The 13,679-nt window shown below is 36.9% G+C and overlaps 1 protein-coding gene across 1 annotated transcript; it reads left to right on the forward strand.

Annotated features, from left to right (window-relative positions):
• Positions 1–9,291: 9,291 nt before the first annotated feature.
• LOC107749479 (protein snail homolog Sna-like) lies at positions 9,292–12,573 on the forward strand. Its single transcript, XM_016564649.1, has 3 exons — positions 9,292–9,572; positions 9,924–10,433; positions 11,346–12,573. The coding sequence occupies exons 1-3, from the start codon at positions 9,497–9,499 to the stop codon at positions 11,528–11,530; spliced, it is 771 nt and encodes a 256-aa protein (XP_016420135.1). The 5' UTR covers positions 9,292–9,496; the 3' UTR covers positions 11,531–12,573.
• Positions 12,574–13,679: the final 1,106 nt, after the last annotated feature.

Raw genomic sequence — 13,679 nt, forward strand, 5'->3', positions numbered from 1 at the left:
ATTTAATCAATATAGCTTATATTTTACATTACAAAAAACCCAGCCAATAAATATTCACTTAAGTTAAAGATATGTTTTGAGCACCTTCACATGTTGTAGACAGTCGCCGTTTAACATATTCAAAAGTCTGCACTGTTAGTTCCTTATGTGCTTGCTTTTGTATGCACTTTTTTTTTCATGTACTTTGGTTGAAAGCACTTGACCTCGAATATCTGAGTGTCTGACTTCTTTAACTTGATGGACTTGTTTTGTAACTTGTTCTTTCAATTGTCAACTACTTTGTTGAAATATTAGTCATTATAAAGGGTAAGAATTCAAGTTCAGTGCAGCTCAGTATGCAAGGAGATATGAGATAGAGGTGAATGCCACCACCCACATTTCCATATGCACTTAACTGTACTAAAAATGTAGGCAAAATAATATCTTAATTTGACTGAAAATATTAGAACACATCATAACCACAGATGAAAATTCAAAAAATATTTAGTTCAACTAATTTTAATTTCTGATTTACCCCTTTTCCTCAGTTTCTAAGAGCATGGTTTATCTTACCCCATTTTGCCCTGCATAACAATATGACATAAATATTATCTAACTGACTGTGGTTATGTAAAACACTGCAAGTTACAGTTCTACAGACCACACCTTTCCACCAACAAATGCATTCATTTCGTAAATCTGCAGCATGTGTCAGCAGAAATCTGCCTCTTTAAATGTAGAAGCAGGTTAACTAAATAAGTTAACACAATAAGACTTTAGTCATGTATTTTATATTCACCTGCTTCATGTGTTCGGATTGCTTTCTGTTAGAGTCAGATAAAACTGCAGGGAACATTCCCAGAAAAAACTCCCAAATAACTATGGACACCACATGGCATAGTTGAAATTTATCTTGCTGCTCAGGTGATGTCTAAGTATGAAAATGTGTTAAAGGTGTTCACTAGACTTGCGTGATAGCATGTCCTATGAGATTTTTTGACAGATTTTTAATGTAACTGGTGAAGTTGACCTTTACATCACTAATTAGAACAAGAATTAGTACAGGATCAACATTATGAAACATTTAGTAACATATGATTCTGTTGACATGACATAGCAAAACTGGTTTGACACAGATGGCAACAAATGTCCAGCTTCATGGAAAATATCAAAAAATACTATGGAAATCAATGGCTACCAGCAACTTTGGTTACCAACATTCTTCAAAATATGTTCATTTGTGTTCAAGAAACTCGTAATACAAGTTTGGAACAACTTAAGCGTAAGTAAATGATGACAACATTTTTGGGAAAACCATCCATTTAAAAAAGTGAAAGTGACTAAACGTGTGGCCAAGTATTGTGTCCCATACTCGGAATTTGTGCTCTGCATTTAACCCATCCAAGTGCACACACACAGCAGTGAGTAGTGAACAAACACACACACACACACACCCACACCCGGAGCAGTGGGCAGCCATTTTTGCTGCCCATTTTTGCTCACATTTTTGTGAGGCCTTGCTCAAGTGCCTCACATCAGTCAGGTCTTACCTCTGTCATTCACTCTGCCCAACATTTAACATCCCGTAAACTCAGCACACCAGAGTTTTTAGCTCCACAATAGCATATTCATGTGGAAAACTTGAAAAAGATCAACAAATAGCCAAAGCACTTTTTCTTTAGCAGAAACGTTTGCAATTTACAACTAAGAGCAGAAATCAGAACAAATAGTTAAGAATATATGACATTTTCTAAGCCAGGGATTAATTAAAATAATAAAAAAAATAAATAAAAAAAACAATAATAAATGTCAAAATGAAACTATAACATTTTATATATACTATCCACCTTATTTTTAACATAAGAGTGGCCATGATTACTTGAATGGCTTCCGGTGTCATTCGCGTCCAGTTATTTTCCCTGTACAATAAGAGTTTATTTTGCTGCTTGATATTGCAAACTCCAGTTATTTTCCCTGTACAAAAACAGTCCGTTGTGCTGCTTGATACTGCAAACTGGTATTTATTATAATATTATTTTAATTTACTATCGCAATCATAGACACACTGGTTTGCAGGGCAAATAGTTTTACCGTTTACTGCACTGTTATTCTTCAAGTTATTTCCTTAAAACGGCTAATGACTCGGAAGTCTTGCACATTCAAAGAAAATAGCTTACTTCCGCATTGCAAAATAAAGTGGACAATGCTTAACTAAAAAGTTAAACTATAACTGTGTATCTTCTGGAGTTCATAACATTATAAATGTTATTTTACAAGATTGTTCAGTTGATAACATTTTTTTTTTTTTTTAAATCAGTAGACAAAATCCCCACAAAGCAGTTATCATTTAACACTGTGATACCGCTGGAAGACAGTCATGACTCATAGATTTGACATTCTTCCAAACTAGGGACAAATTGACCCCAGAAAAGAAGAAAAGGGCTACTTTCATGACTAGACCACACTAGGCGAACCCAGACACCCCCTCGTGGTTTTAATGGTGCACTGCATATCGGCCTAGTAAATCGCAACTTTTCATTTTCCGTCGGTCTTAGTACACGATGTAACTACAGAAGAGTCAAGTTTTAAATATGAAAAATATAGAAACTCTTTGGTCATTTTTAAGCGAGATGCTAACCGGTAAAACTCAACTGTTTAACTCTAGGGGAGTTGGAAAATGAGCCTATTTTCAAAAATAGTGGACTGTTCCTTTAACATATGTGCCACTGCCGATATTGAGTTAAACAGCCCAGTTTATTATGAATAAATCACAGTCAGATTAGCAAGTATCTTAGGGTTAAAGTGTCTTAACCCTTTGCTTTAATGTTTTCAACACAATAAATTGATTTCCCTATATGAAATACCAACTAAAACTTTAATTCAGCACAGTTTCTAAGTTAGCTTAATGTACAATGAAAGAAAACAGGAAATTTCAGAAGTCCTTCACTTCATTTTATTGCTGCATGACAGTCTAGTACACTAGTACTTTTAATGGCCAACATTTGGAGCCATAATTTTAGCTGCCACTGGATTTATTATACACTACATTGTAAATAAAAAAAAGGTTCAAACAGGTTCATATCAAGCTTTTATTTTGAACCAAGGTACTTGCATGTTTGTTGTTCACTTGCATGCTTGTTGACTCTTTCTGCATCTTAGTGACTAAAGTTGCGACGACTAGGCTGGTGGAGGATCACGCGATGTATGCGAGAGTAGTGTTGAGGAAGACGCTGGCGAATGTGGTTCTGGCGCTGAAAGCAGTTGCGGCTGAGATTGTGGCGGCTGGACCGAGCCTGAGCCCGCTGTATCCGGCCCACCTGTGTCACTTTGACAAGAGCCCCAGCCTGAGAAACCAACCGCTGAGATACTCGAACACTGCCTCGAGCAACAGGGACTTCTGGTTCATTGATGCTTTAGAAACAGAACAAAACACTTGTCTAAGTCAATCCAATACTGACTGTCAGAGTCAATATTGTTGCAACCTCTCAGTAGGAATAAAGTGATACTGACTGCGATCTCTGAGCAGATGTATCGGTTTTACCTTGCATCACTGACCAAGCTGGCAGCACATTTCTCAGTGCTTGACAGGTTTCCTATTAACTTGAACTGCACCTCACTGGGTTCAGAGGATGTCTCTCCATCTACAGAAAAGAATAATATAGTATAACATGGAAAGCTGTACTTTAATAGACATGATCACACCTCTGTTATGGGACAACTGATATTTGTGGCAAATAAGTTAATAAAAAAATATTTTGAAGAATGTTTTGCCCACACAATGTAAGTCAGCGTCCAAAACAACACTGTATTACACAGACTTTTACTGTATGGACCAAAAAAAATAAAAATAAAAATGACTACAATGTTAATTTTCTGTGAATTATCCATTTAAGTTTATATTACTTGCAGCCCCTAAATTATCTGCACTGTATTTTAACCCAATAAAGCATACGGTATACTGTATAGCCTACATATAAATATCAGCAGCTGCAGAAATTACATATTTTGCTCAGTTTGGGCTTCTGAGTAAAATTGAAGCGTATTTTTTCCTCCTTAAGTAAGCTCCACATTCTCTTATAGTATATGTTATAAAAGAATGATCAATCCAATATGATGCTCTTCTGACTTTTCTGACAATTATTTCATATGTCAGTCTTTACAGGGTTTTCATATCAATTAAAAACATTTGTGATGCTGTACTCACCAGCTGCATTGACCAGGAGCCAGCCCTCCTCATCCATTTCTGGAGACCCTGGTTTTGGTACAGTTGGTTCCCGAGTCGTTTCATTCACGTTTCCAAAGAGCAGGTTTGTGAGCCGTTGAAACATTGTTATAAATTAAGTGTGATTGTGCTGAATAATTGATGGTGAACTCGATTGTCTGGTACACGAGTCTCACACTTCTTCACTCTGGCAGGTGTTACGAGCAGATCTCAGCAGTATGACTTCAGCCAGACCTTGGGTAGAGGAGAAATGTTAGTATAAATGTGAACACTATGATGCAGTCCCTGTTTTGAATTATACCCACTAATCAAGACTTGAATAAAAACCAGGCTAAAAGCTATTTTAGGCTCATATCTCATATTGAGGTCAGTCTTCCATAAAGCACTCCTCTGTCAGGCTTCATTTTGAAATTAAATTTTTTAGGCCCTGCAACCGTAAAGTAGTGATGAATAAAAAAGGAAAGACAAGCTTCCAAATACAACGGCTTTTCACCCATCCATGCACAGTTAGAAATTAAAAACGTTCAGATTACATTGTGTTTTTAGCAGAAATATATATGCTTCTTTAGTTAAAGATATGTTCAAAACATGACTGCCATGTAAAACCTATATCTGGAGATATTTGTTCATATGGCCACAAAGATGGATGAACTGAATTTTGGGAGTGCATTGTTGGACCCCAGCTCCATTGTTGGCGTCCATCTGTCGTCCTCCAGCTGGGGGGTGTGCCATTAAAACAATACATTCATTTTCTCTGAGAACACAGCATCTGCATCATGTGGAAATGGTTTAATTTCGATGGTTTTTATGCAGGGTTCATTCAGTAGCATTTATCAAAGAACCGTTTGTGGAGGATGATTTTTTTGGGGTAGTTTGTTTTGCTCCCTCTCCTTGAACACTAATCATTTAAAAAGACATGTCGAGGAAAACACAAGGGCCACTTATTTATCCGTTTGTGCAATAGGCTACCAATACACACTAAAACAAAGTGTCCTGTAGAGGAAATGTAAATGAAAAATACTGTAAACATTACTGAATTAATTAAGCTCATTCTGATTCTGATGAAGCAGCGTTATAAACTTCGATTATCATTAAGAAATATGATGCGAGCATGTATGCATTTATACAAATTTCTATACATACATATTTACAAATAAAACTAATTTGGGAATATAACGTTACAGATTTTCTCGCACAGTTTAAATGGAGGCTTAAGCAAAACATACTACCTGCTTCTTTACAGAGCAACCGATTTTCCGACGTCTAAATCGTTTAAAAAAATCTTTAGTTGTTTATTCCAATGTAGAGGTGCAGAATATATGCTCTTTTGTTTAGTTTCTTTTAGCTTTTGGAAATTGTTCCACGTAAATTATAGCACCGCAGTACAGATCCCAACGAACAGCTGATTATAGAAACAAAAAGCCAGTGATGTAGCCCCGCCCACATCTGCGCGCTTGTCCAATAAGATTCATACACAAACCGACGGGTGGAGCCAGAATTTAAACTGGGCGTATTATCCGTTTTTCATCTATAACAGACCTGGGAACAGTTTTTAACACTATACTATAAAACTAATTGGTCGACCGTTAGTTAAACTGATTCCAGTTCAGTCGTGGAGAAATGTAGTTTGACATGTCGAGGGGCGTAGTAACAAAATTTGAAAACCGCAGAATCTGCCGCAGCAACTGAGTATGAACAAGGAGTTTTTAAAGGGATAGTTCACTTAGAAATTAAAATTTGCCTTTAGTTCCAAACCAGTATGGCTTGCTATCTTCTGTGGAACACAAAAAAGGGAATATTACGAATATTACTATTCACTAACATTGTATGGAAAAGATGCAATGAAAGTCAATAGTGACTGAAGCTAAATGCCCTTAACATTCAGCATTACATCAGAATGGTGCAACACCAACATCTTACAATTATGGAGGACGAAACCTGCAAAAACAATAAATAAATAAATAAATACACAAATAAATAAATAAATGTGCAAATAAATAAATAAATGTGCAAATAAATACACAAATTCTTGTTTAAATACATATAGAAATAATTAAACATGTGATTAAAGTAGGCAAATAAATAAAATAAATTGGTGGGCAAATGGAAAATGTTTAAGGAAATGCTAAACTCATCCTATTTATTTTCCTTTGATCACTCATTTATTTCTGAATGTAGTTCCGCATTTATTTTTCCTCTGCACAACATGCTAATGAGAGGGTGTCAACCATGGACTTGGTCGGGGTCATGTCATAGCTGGGGGCGCTGCATGGGGAAAACAATCCTTTCACTCTGACAGGAAATGCATGGTGTTAATCCAGTATGGCCTATGTAAAGTCACTTTTTCCGTTCAACAGAGCAAGATACATAAAAAACTGAGCTGTATTGTCCGTACAGTATCTGTGACTTTACAAACGACCCAACGAAATGGCCAGTGTCGTTTCCTGACGTCATTTTTTGTAACCCGATTGAGTCTCCAGCTAGAGACAACTGTAATATCAGTATCCCATGGTCATCGTGAGATGACTGGTATGAAGTGGTTTAATCGAGGAACAGACAGTTTTTTCCCATTAGTTATCAGAACAGAAAATACAGGCGACAAAAGTATGTTTATTAAGCAAATAACGGTTCAGTATTGCAATTAAGAGCTATGTAAGCATTAATATTTTACATTGGCCACTTAAAATCTTTTATGATTTAGCTCTCTCATGATTATAACTACAAAACTAACCCTATGAAAAAGTGTAAGATAATAATCAGTCCCCTTGACTGATGAAGTTAATAGGCATGTGCAGGCAAACACTCAAGCAGGTCACACACGACCCGCCTACTCTTGCATAATTGACACCCTCTCATTAGCATGTTGCTCAGAGGAAAAATAAATGTGGAACTACATTCAGAAATAAATGAGTGATCAAAGGAAAATAGTTAGGATGAGTTTAGCATTTCCTTAAACATTTTCCATTTGCCCACCAATTTATTTTATTTATTTGCCTACTTTCATCACATGTTTAATTATTTATTTATGTATTTAAACAAGAATACGTGTATTTATGCACACATTTGTTTATTTATTTGTGTATTTATTTATTTATTGTTTTTGCAGGTTTCGTCCTCCATAACTTTTGACCCGAACAACACGTGTGAACGAAATGCGTTTGTTTTAATTAAATTAGCTGCAGGAAAGTTATATTTACTTATCAAAATTAGTGGAGAAGGTGCCATTTAGAGTGAATAAAGACTCATTTGCTAAATAATGCGGAAAGATATTGTAATTTCATGGTACTAATGAATATTTATGCAATAATTATGATACATTTTTCCCATTGAAAATAATACTTTTTTCTAATATTTTTTATATTACTTTTCTTTCAATTATGGGAGTTTTTCAATGACAATGCCTTTAAAATCCCAATTTTTGAAAGCAGATTAGTGCCATCTGGTGGGAGTAAAAAAAGAAAAACATCTGCAATTCAATGGTTTAGCCACTAGATTCCTATATATAGCTTTATATAAAAGGCTTATAAATTCTCTCGTTGTTTTTAGACATACATACTTGTTTTTATTAAGTTGTGGATTTGGATATATATTTAGACATGATCAAAGACATCTTTTTGTAAAGGTTTAGATTTTTTTTTTAAATGTTGTTTTGAAATGTCAGTTTCTGCATTAATTTTTACTACAGTCAAACCGGAACACAGGGAAAAACATTTTGTTACACATAACATCAAAATTAAATGCTTTATCAGAGGTTAATCAATCTGATTTCAACCTCTTATTTGAGTCTTCTGGCTCAGTTTTGCCATATTGTTACAGCCACACCACTTCACTTGTGTGTGTATAATAGTGTGTTGTGTGTCTGTGAGTAAGGGGAGTGTGTGTTTGAGTGTGTGTGTCTGTTTTGTATTTTTTATGTTTTAAAGTGTAACCCATTCTTTGGTGTCTGTGTTTTTTTACTGCATTGTAGCTGAATTATTGATTTTATTTCACGCATTTGCAAAAACATGCTTTATGTTACATGCTTTATGTTCATGGGTGGAGTGTGTCTATTTTGCACTCTTGATATTTTTGAGTGTCACCCCTTCATTGAAGTGCACTTTTTTCTGAATCGTAAAAAAATTCTCTGTATTTTCATATTTTTGCGTATTTCACATTCATTTTCAATGGCGGTCATTTTTGACCGCGAACAAGACAAATATGACTTTTTGGGGGCACAGCGACTGCCATAAAAGTCACCGAGTTTTGTACAATTCTGATGACGTAGCGATTAATTTTTGATAAAATTCAAAACATTTTTTTCCGGCCTAAAATTACCGAACAACACGACATTTTTCAATCCTGGGAAAGTTTTACTAATAATAAGTTAAAAGTTATAAGTTACTTTAAGTGGAATTTGACTTGCCTCCTAAACACTTAATAGCAGATTTTTGAGTTTAGTGCACTTTAACAAACATTGTGGACATAAATTTATTTCATGGACCTTTCATAACAGTGACATACAGCGACTGCACAACCAAACTGAGAAAAAAAATTACCACAAGGTGGCGCCATAATAAAACTTGTACTTCACCCACCAAACTCATTCCAAGCTCGTCTTCACATCAGTTGAAGTGCACTTGTCAGATATATCAAAATTAGGCAGTAAAACATATCCAGAGCCCATACATTTTATTGCATGATATTTAATGGCCTTGACGTTAAAACAAAACTTGATGACAGTGAACATTTCATTCTTAAACGCTGCATCTCCACAAACGAAATCCAGCATGTGTTTTGATAGGAAGCTGACTTGTGTAGATTTATGCTGCACACACTAATTCGATTGTCCTTAATTGTGCAGACTTTGGAAATGACAAACAGTTCCTTCACAAAAGCTTTAATTCAAATGAACAATGATCTGGCTTTTAACACACTGGCTTGGAGCCGCGAAGTAAACAATGCATTTAGAATGGCTGATTTACATGATCTTGATGGGCACGAATTAAGCGAAGTGTGCTTTGGAACATTCACACCTAGGCAGCAGTCAAGTGCTGGGTAATTAAATGAAACACTGACGACAGCGATTGCTGTAGGCAGTTCTTTTGGGCGGGTCCAAATGGACGTATACCCATTTACTCTGTCAGACTATTTTAAATAAGCACAGACTCACTAATTGTAGTCCAGTTCAGATCAGTGTTCACGTTAGGAGAACTGCGGATTGGCGAGGTCGCTACATTTAACGGACTATCTGAAGTGGAGCGATTTCAGCGAGATTTTACCCCTTGGACTGGATTTGTTAAAACTTCAGAGTTCAGCATGCCTCGGTCTTTCCTGGTAAAAAAGTATTTCACCAGCAAGAGGCCAAACTACAGCGAGTTGGAATGTCAGAACGGTGAGTTTTGGTCTAATTTTTTTAAATAAAAATCGAATCGATCTAAACGTAAATTGTTTTGCAAGAGTAAAACTTAAAAATAGATTTGTTCGAGTTTTCATCAAGCTTCGATAAATTGGACATAGTGTATATATATATAATATATACACACACATAAGAAAAGCACACCACTCCTTTTCTTCATTGGACCTGGTTGCATGTGAGATGCACGTGTTTTCCGAGTTTCTACTTGTGTCTTGTGCTTTTCATTGGCAATCACTTATATTGCAAACTATCAAGTCTATAGCCACATGTCTATAATGGCTGTAAATACATTAGGAACTTATTTTCTCTTTCTCTCTCACCCATCAGATACTTTGCCAGACAGATACCCACTAGCAGAACTTCCAGCAGTCACCAGTGACTTCCCAGTAACTTGCTTGACCACTGGTCTGGTTTGGGACGTCAGCTTGCTACCTTCCCTACACGATCCCACATCCCCATCCACCCTTTCCACTAGCCAGGGCCCGCTGGACCTCAGCTCCCCGTCTAGCGTCAGCTGCAGCAGCAGTGGGGAAGAAGATGAAGGACGCACGTCTGACCCACCGAGCCCAGATTCCTCAGACACCTACCACCCCCAACAGACCAGCAGGCCGAGGCGCAGCAACAAGAACAGGGCAGGACAGAGAGAGGACAAGAGCGAGGCCACTGTCCCAGCCACTCGACCGGCCTTCTTCTGCAAGCACTGTCCCAAAGAATACAACAGTCTCGGTGCCCTGAAGATGCACATCCGCTCACACACACTACCATGCGTCTGTCCCACCTGTGGAAAGGCCTTTTCGCGACCCTGGCTGTTAAGAGGACACATTCGCACGCATACAGGTAATTCAAACTTACAAAATGTTTTCTCACTTTAAGGCTTATTTCATCAGTTAGTAACATCAAATTTGGTTCATGCTGATTTGCATGAAAAGTTTGAAAGTTAAATTTTATTTATTTATTTAAAAAAAATTATAGCAGAGTAAATATCTTCCATTTTGCTTTGAAAATTGCATTTTTTTTTTTTACTTTATTTATTTTTAAAGATGTAGCAGAGTAAATCTTTCATTTTGCTTTGGAAATGTCAAGTTTTTCAAAATGATATTTATTTTAAGATTTTTTGTTCATTTTTGCTGATTTATTTAAAGATTAAGCTGAGTAAATGTCTTCCAATTTCTTTTAGAATTTTCCTTTTTTTTTTTTTCTTTTTTTTATTAATTCCGTTTTTTTTTTTATTATCAGAGTAAATATCTTCTATTTTTGCTGTGGAATTTCAGGGGGTCCACAATTTTTTCTCTTAAATGTTTTTTTATAATAATTTAAGGTGTCACAAAGTAAATATCTTACATTTTTCTTTGGAAGTCTCTAAAATGTTTCTCAATAATTTCATTAATGCAGTACCGTTAGTTTAGTGATTCACTCAGTCATGTGAGCTTGCCCTCAATAGAATTGCTTTTCATTGATCACTCATTGTGTTGACCTCAACAATGACACAATAGGACAATCTTATCAATCACTAGTGTGAGAGCAGAGATAAGTTGATCAAGAATGCTAGGGAGCACTTGTTATCATCCTTGCTGAGTAGCCACTTATTTTGTGTACTTGTGATTGATTCAATCAGTTTACCATGTGACTGTTAGCTATTGCGCTAGTATTGTTTTTTTTACAAGAATATTTACTTTTAGAAAGGACATTTATGATTACAAAGTGCATACATTTAACTGTAGTTTTAATCTCTCTCTCTTTTCCCCACAGGTGAGCGTCCTTTCTCTTGCCCACACTGTAACCGTGCCTTCGCGGACCGTTCTAACCTGCGCGCGCACCTGCAGACCCACGCAGATGTGAAGAAATACCAGTGCAGCACCTGTTCTCGCACCTTCAGCCGCATGTCCTTGCTGCAGAAACACAGTGCGGCCGGCTGCTGTCCCTCCACGGCCTGAGCACGCCGGGTCCGCAGGAGCCATTTTATTTTAATTCAGACACGGTGCCTTGTGAGATAATAATGACCGTGCGCATCACTCTCACGTAGATGCAATATGCAACAGGAGAAGGATGACGTGACATTTCAGCGGACTTCTTAAACATAACACGGTCAATACATTTCCAAATGCCACAGACTTTTTTCCAAACCAAATTACTTCAAATGAAGGAATTATGAATGTTTAAAGTATAATAGCTGTTCAGCTAGGAGTCCTGAACCAGGGACAACTGCTGTCAGGTTGGGGGTGGGCTCACATGTAGGGTATGTCTTTCAGCATGACACACACACACGCAAACATAAGCACACAGACAGACAGCTGTTCTGTGGTGCGGAGGCAGTGTGCTAACAGGTGCTCTGGCCCTGAATGTCACATCTCTGATAACAGGTGGCGTCTACCGAGTTCTCTAGAAACACACTTGGAGAAAGTTGTGATGGACCACAGTTGACCGTGTTGTTTTTTTAAAAGTTGGTTTTAGTGGGTTTTAACCTGCATGCACAAGGTCCATCACTTGTTTTTACTAATGTTTGTTCTTTTCACCACGTAATTTTTTTTTACTCTCCTTTATCACTTTTCCTTTTGTTGTACAGGGACTGAGTTTTAAAATGCACTCCAGTTTACCAAAGAGTATTGAAGTCCTGTCGTTTTGCATTATTAAAACGAATGATTGGACCATTGAAACCAAAGCCATTCTACTTTTGGTAGTTTTTTTGTACCTCAGTGTTTTTTCAAGTGATGACATGCAACACTTCTGTATTTTTATCTGATGTGAAGAAAAGGACTTTCTCAGTAAATAGCCAACAATGTTTTTTCATATGCTGTCCACTATTCTTGTGGACGTATTGACTATAATATGTAACAATTTATTGATGTCACAATTTGTGCATGAAATGTTTTCTTAAAATTGAATGAGTTCAGTGCAATTTTTTTAGCATACCGTTTTTCATATTTCATGTCTCTTTTCATTTGTCCAAATCAATTTCCAATAAAATAATTTAAGTTTATACAAAGGCTTTGATTCATGCTCACTCATTTTGGATTCGGAACAGTTATGAAAAAATGGGGGGAAAAGACTCACAAATGGATCCTCTGCAGTGAATGGGTGCCGTCAGAATGAGAGTGCAAACAGCTGATAAAAACATCACAATAATCTGCAAGTAATCCTCCAGTCGATCAATTAATGTCTCATGAATTAATGTCTTGTGAATGTATTGTTCATTAAGGAATTGGAGTCGTGTGGATTATGGTGATGTTTTTATCAGCTGTTTGCACTCTCATTCTGACGGCACCCTCTCCAAATTTGTTTGGATGAAGAAACAAACTCATCCACATCTTGGGGGGGAGGGGGGGGGCTATCAGACTCCTATGTTGGATGATAAAATAACCATATAAAATTATACACTAGATGATTGAGTACATAGTGCATAGTATATAGTATGTCATTTGGGACACAACTTCGGTGTAATCTGATGGCTCATACTATTTGAAGCTGTTGAAATGCTTTATTAGGAAAAGCGGTGCTTCATTTCCCATGAATAGGAGTGACTCACTGGTTTGTAACTGTGATGTTTGCTGGGTGGCAGGTGAGCAGGTGAATGCACTATGACAGCACAGGGACAACTGCATGCACCTGCCCCACACACCTGTCATACTGCACGCACACACTCTCGCTCACTCTCTGCAAACAAAACGGTTTATCCAGAATGGTCTCCCGGTCTGCTAATGCATACAGATGTGTGTTGATCTTTATGTGTATGCTCTGTTTTTATATACAAGACATAAAGATGTCATTGTGGCCTGATGGTGTTTTAGTCATCTGAGCGTTCTGTGTTCGTTCAAACTGTAACTTTGCCTCTGGAGGAATTGCTGCGAGGCAAACTGATGGAATGTCTTACATAAATATTTTCATGTTGGAAGCTTTGCTTCTGAGCGTTGGAAGAGTTGCGTGTGTATGCTGCATTGATTTAAAGCGGGTCTGCTGACCTCTAAACCTGGCCTGTGTAACTGTAATGCCTCAATAATCATACCGAACTAGGATCTGATATCTGCTATGGAATCCTGTTTCCACCTTTGAATAATAATAATAATAAAAAGCAACTTTATATCTCAC

The sequence above is a fragment of the Sinocyclocheilus rhinocerous genome, unplaced genomic scaffold (genome assembly GCF_001515625.1).
Source record: "Sinocyclocheilus rhinocerous isolate Xijiao unplaced genomic scaffold, SAMN03320098_v1.1 scaffold889, whole genome shotgun sequence".
Taxonomy (NCBI): domain Eukaryota; kingdom Metazoa; phylum Chordata; class Actinopteri; order Cypriniformes; family Cyprinidae; genus Sinocyclocheilus; species Sinocyclocheilus rhinocerous.

Excerpts from the sequence above, each read along its gene's own strand:
- LOC107749479 (XM_016564649.1), top strand. The coding sequence starts at position 9,497 with ATGCCTCGGTCTTTCCTGGTAAAAAAGTATTTCACCAGCAAGAGGCCA. Across the intron at positions 9,573-9,923 it reads CGAGTTGGAATGTCAGAACG|ATACTTTGCCAGACAGATAC; the intron begins GTGAGTTTTGGT and ends CTCACCCATCAG. Across the intron at positions 10,434-11,345 it reads ACACATTCGCACGCATACAG|GTGAGCGTCCTTTCTCTTGC; the intron begins GTAATTCAAACT and ends TTTTCCCCACAG.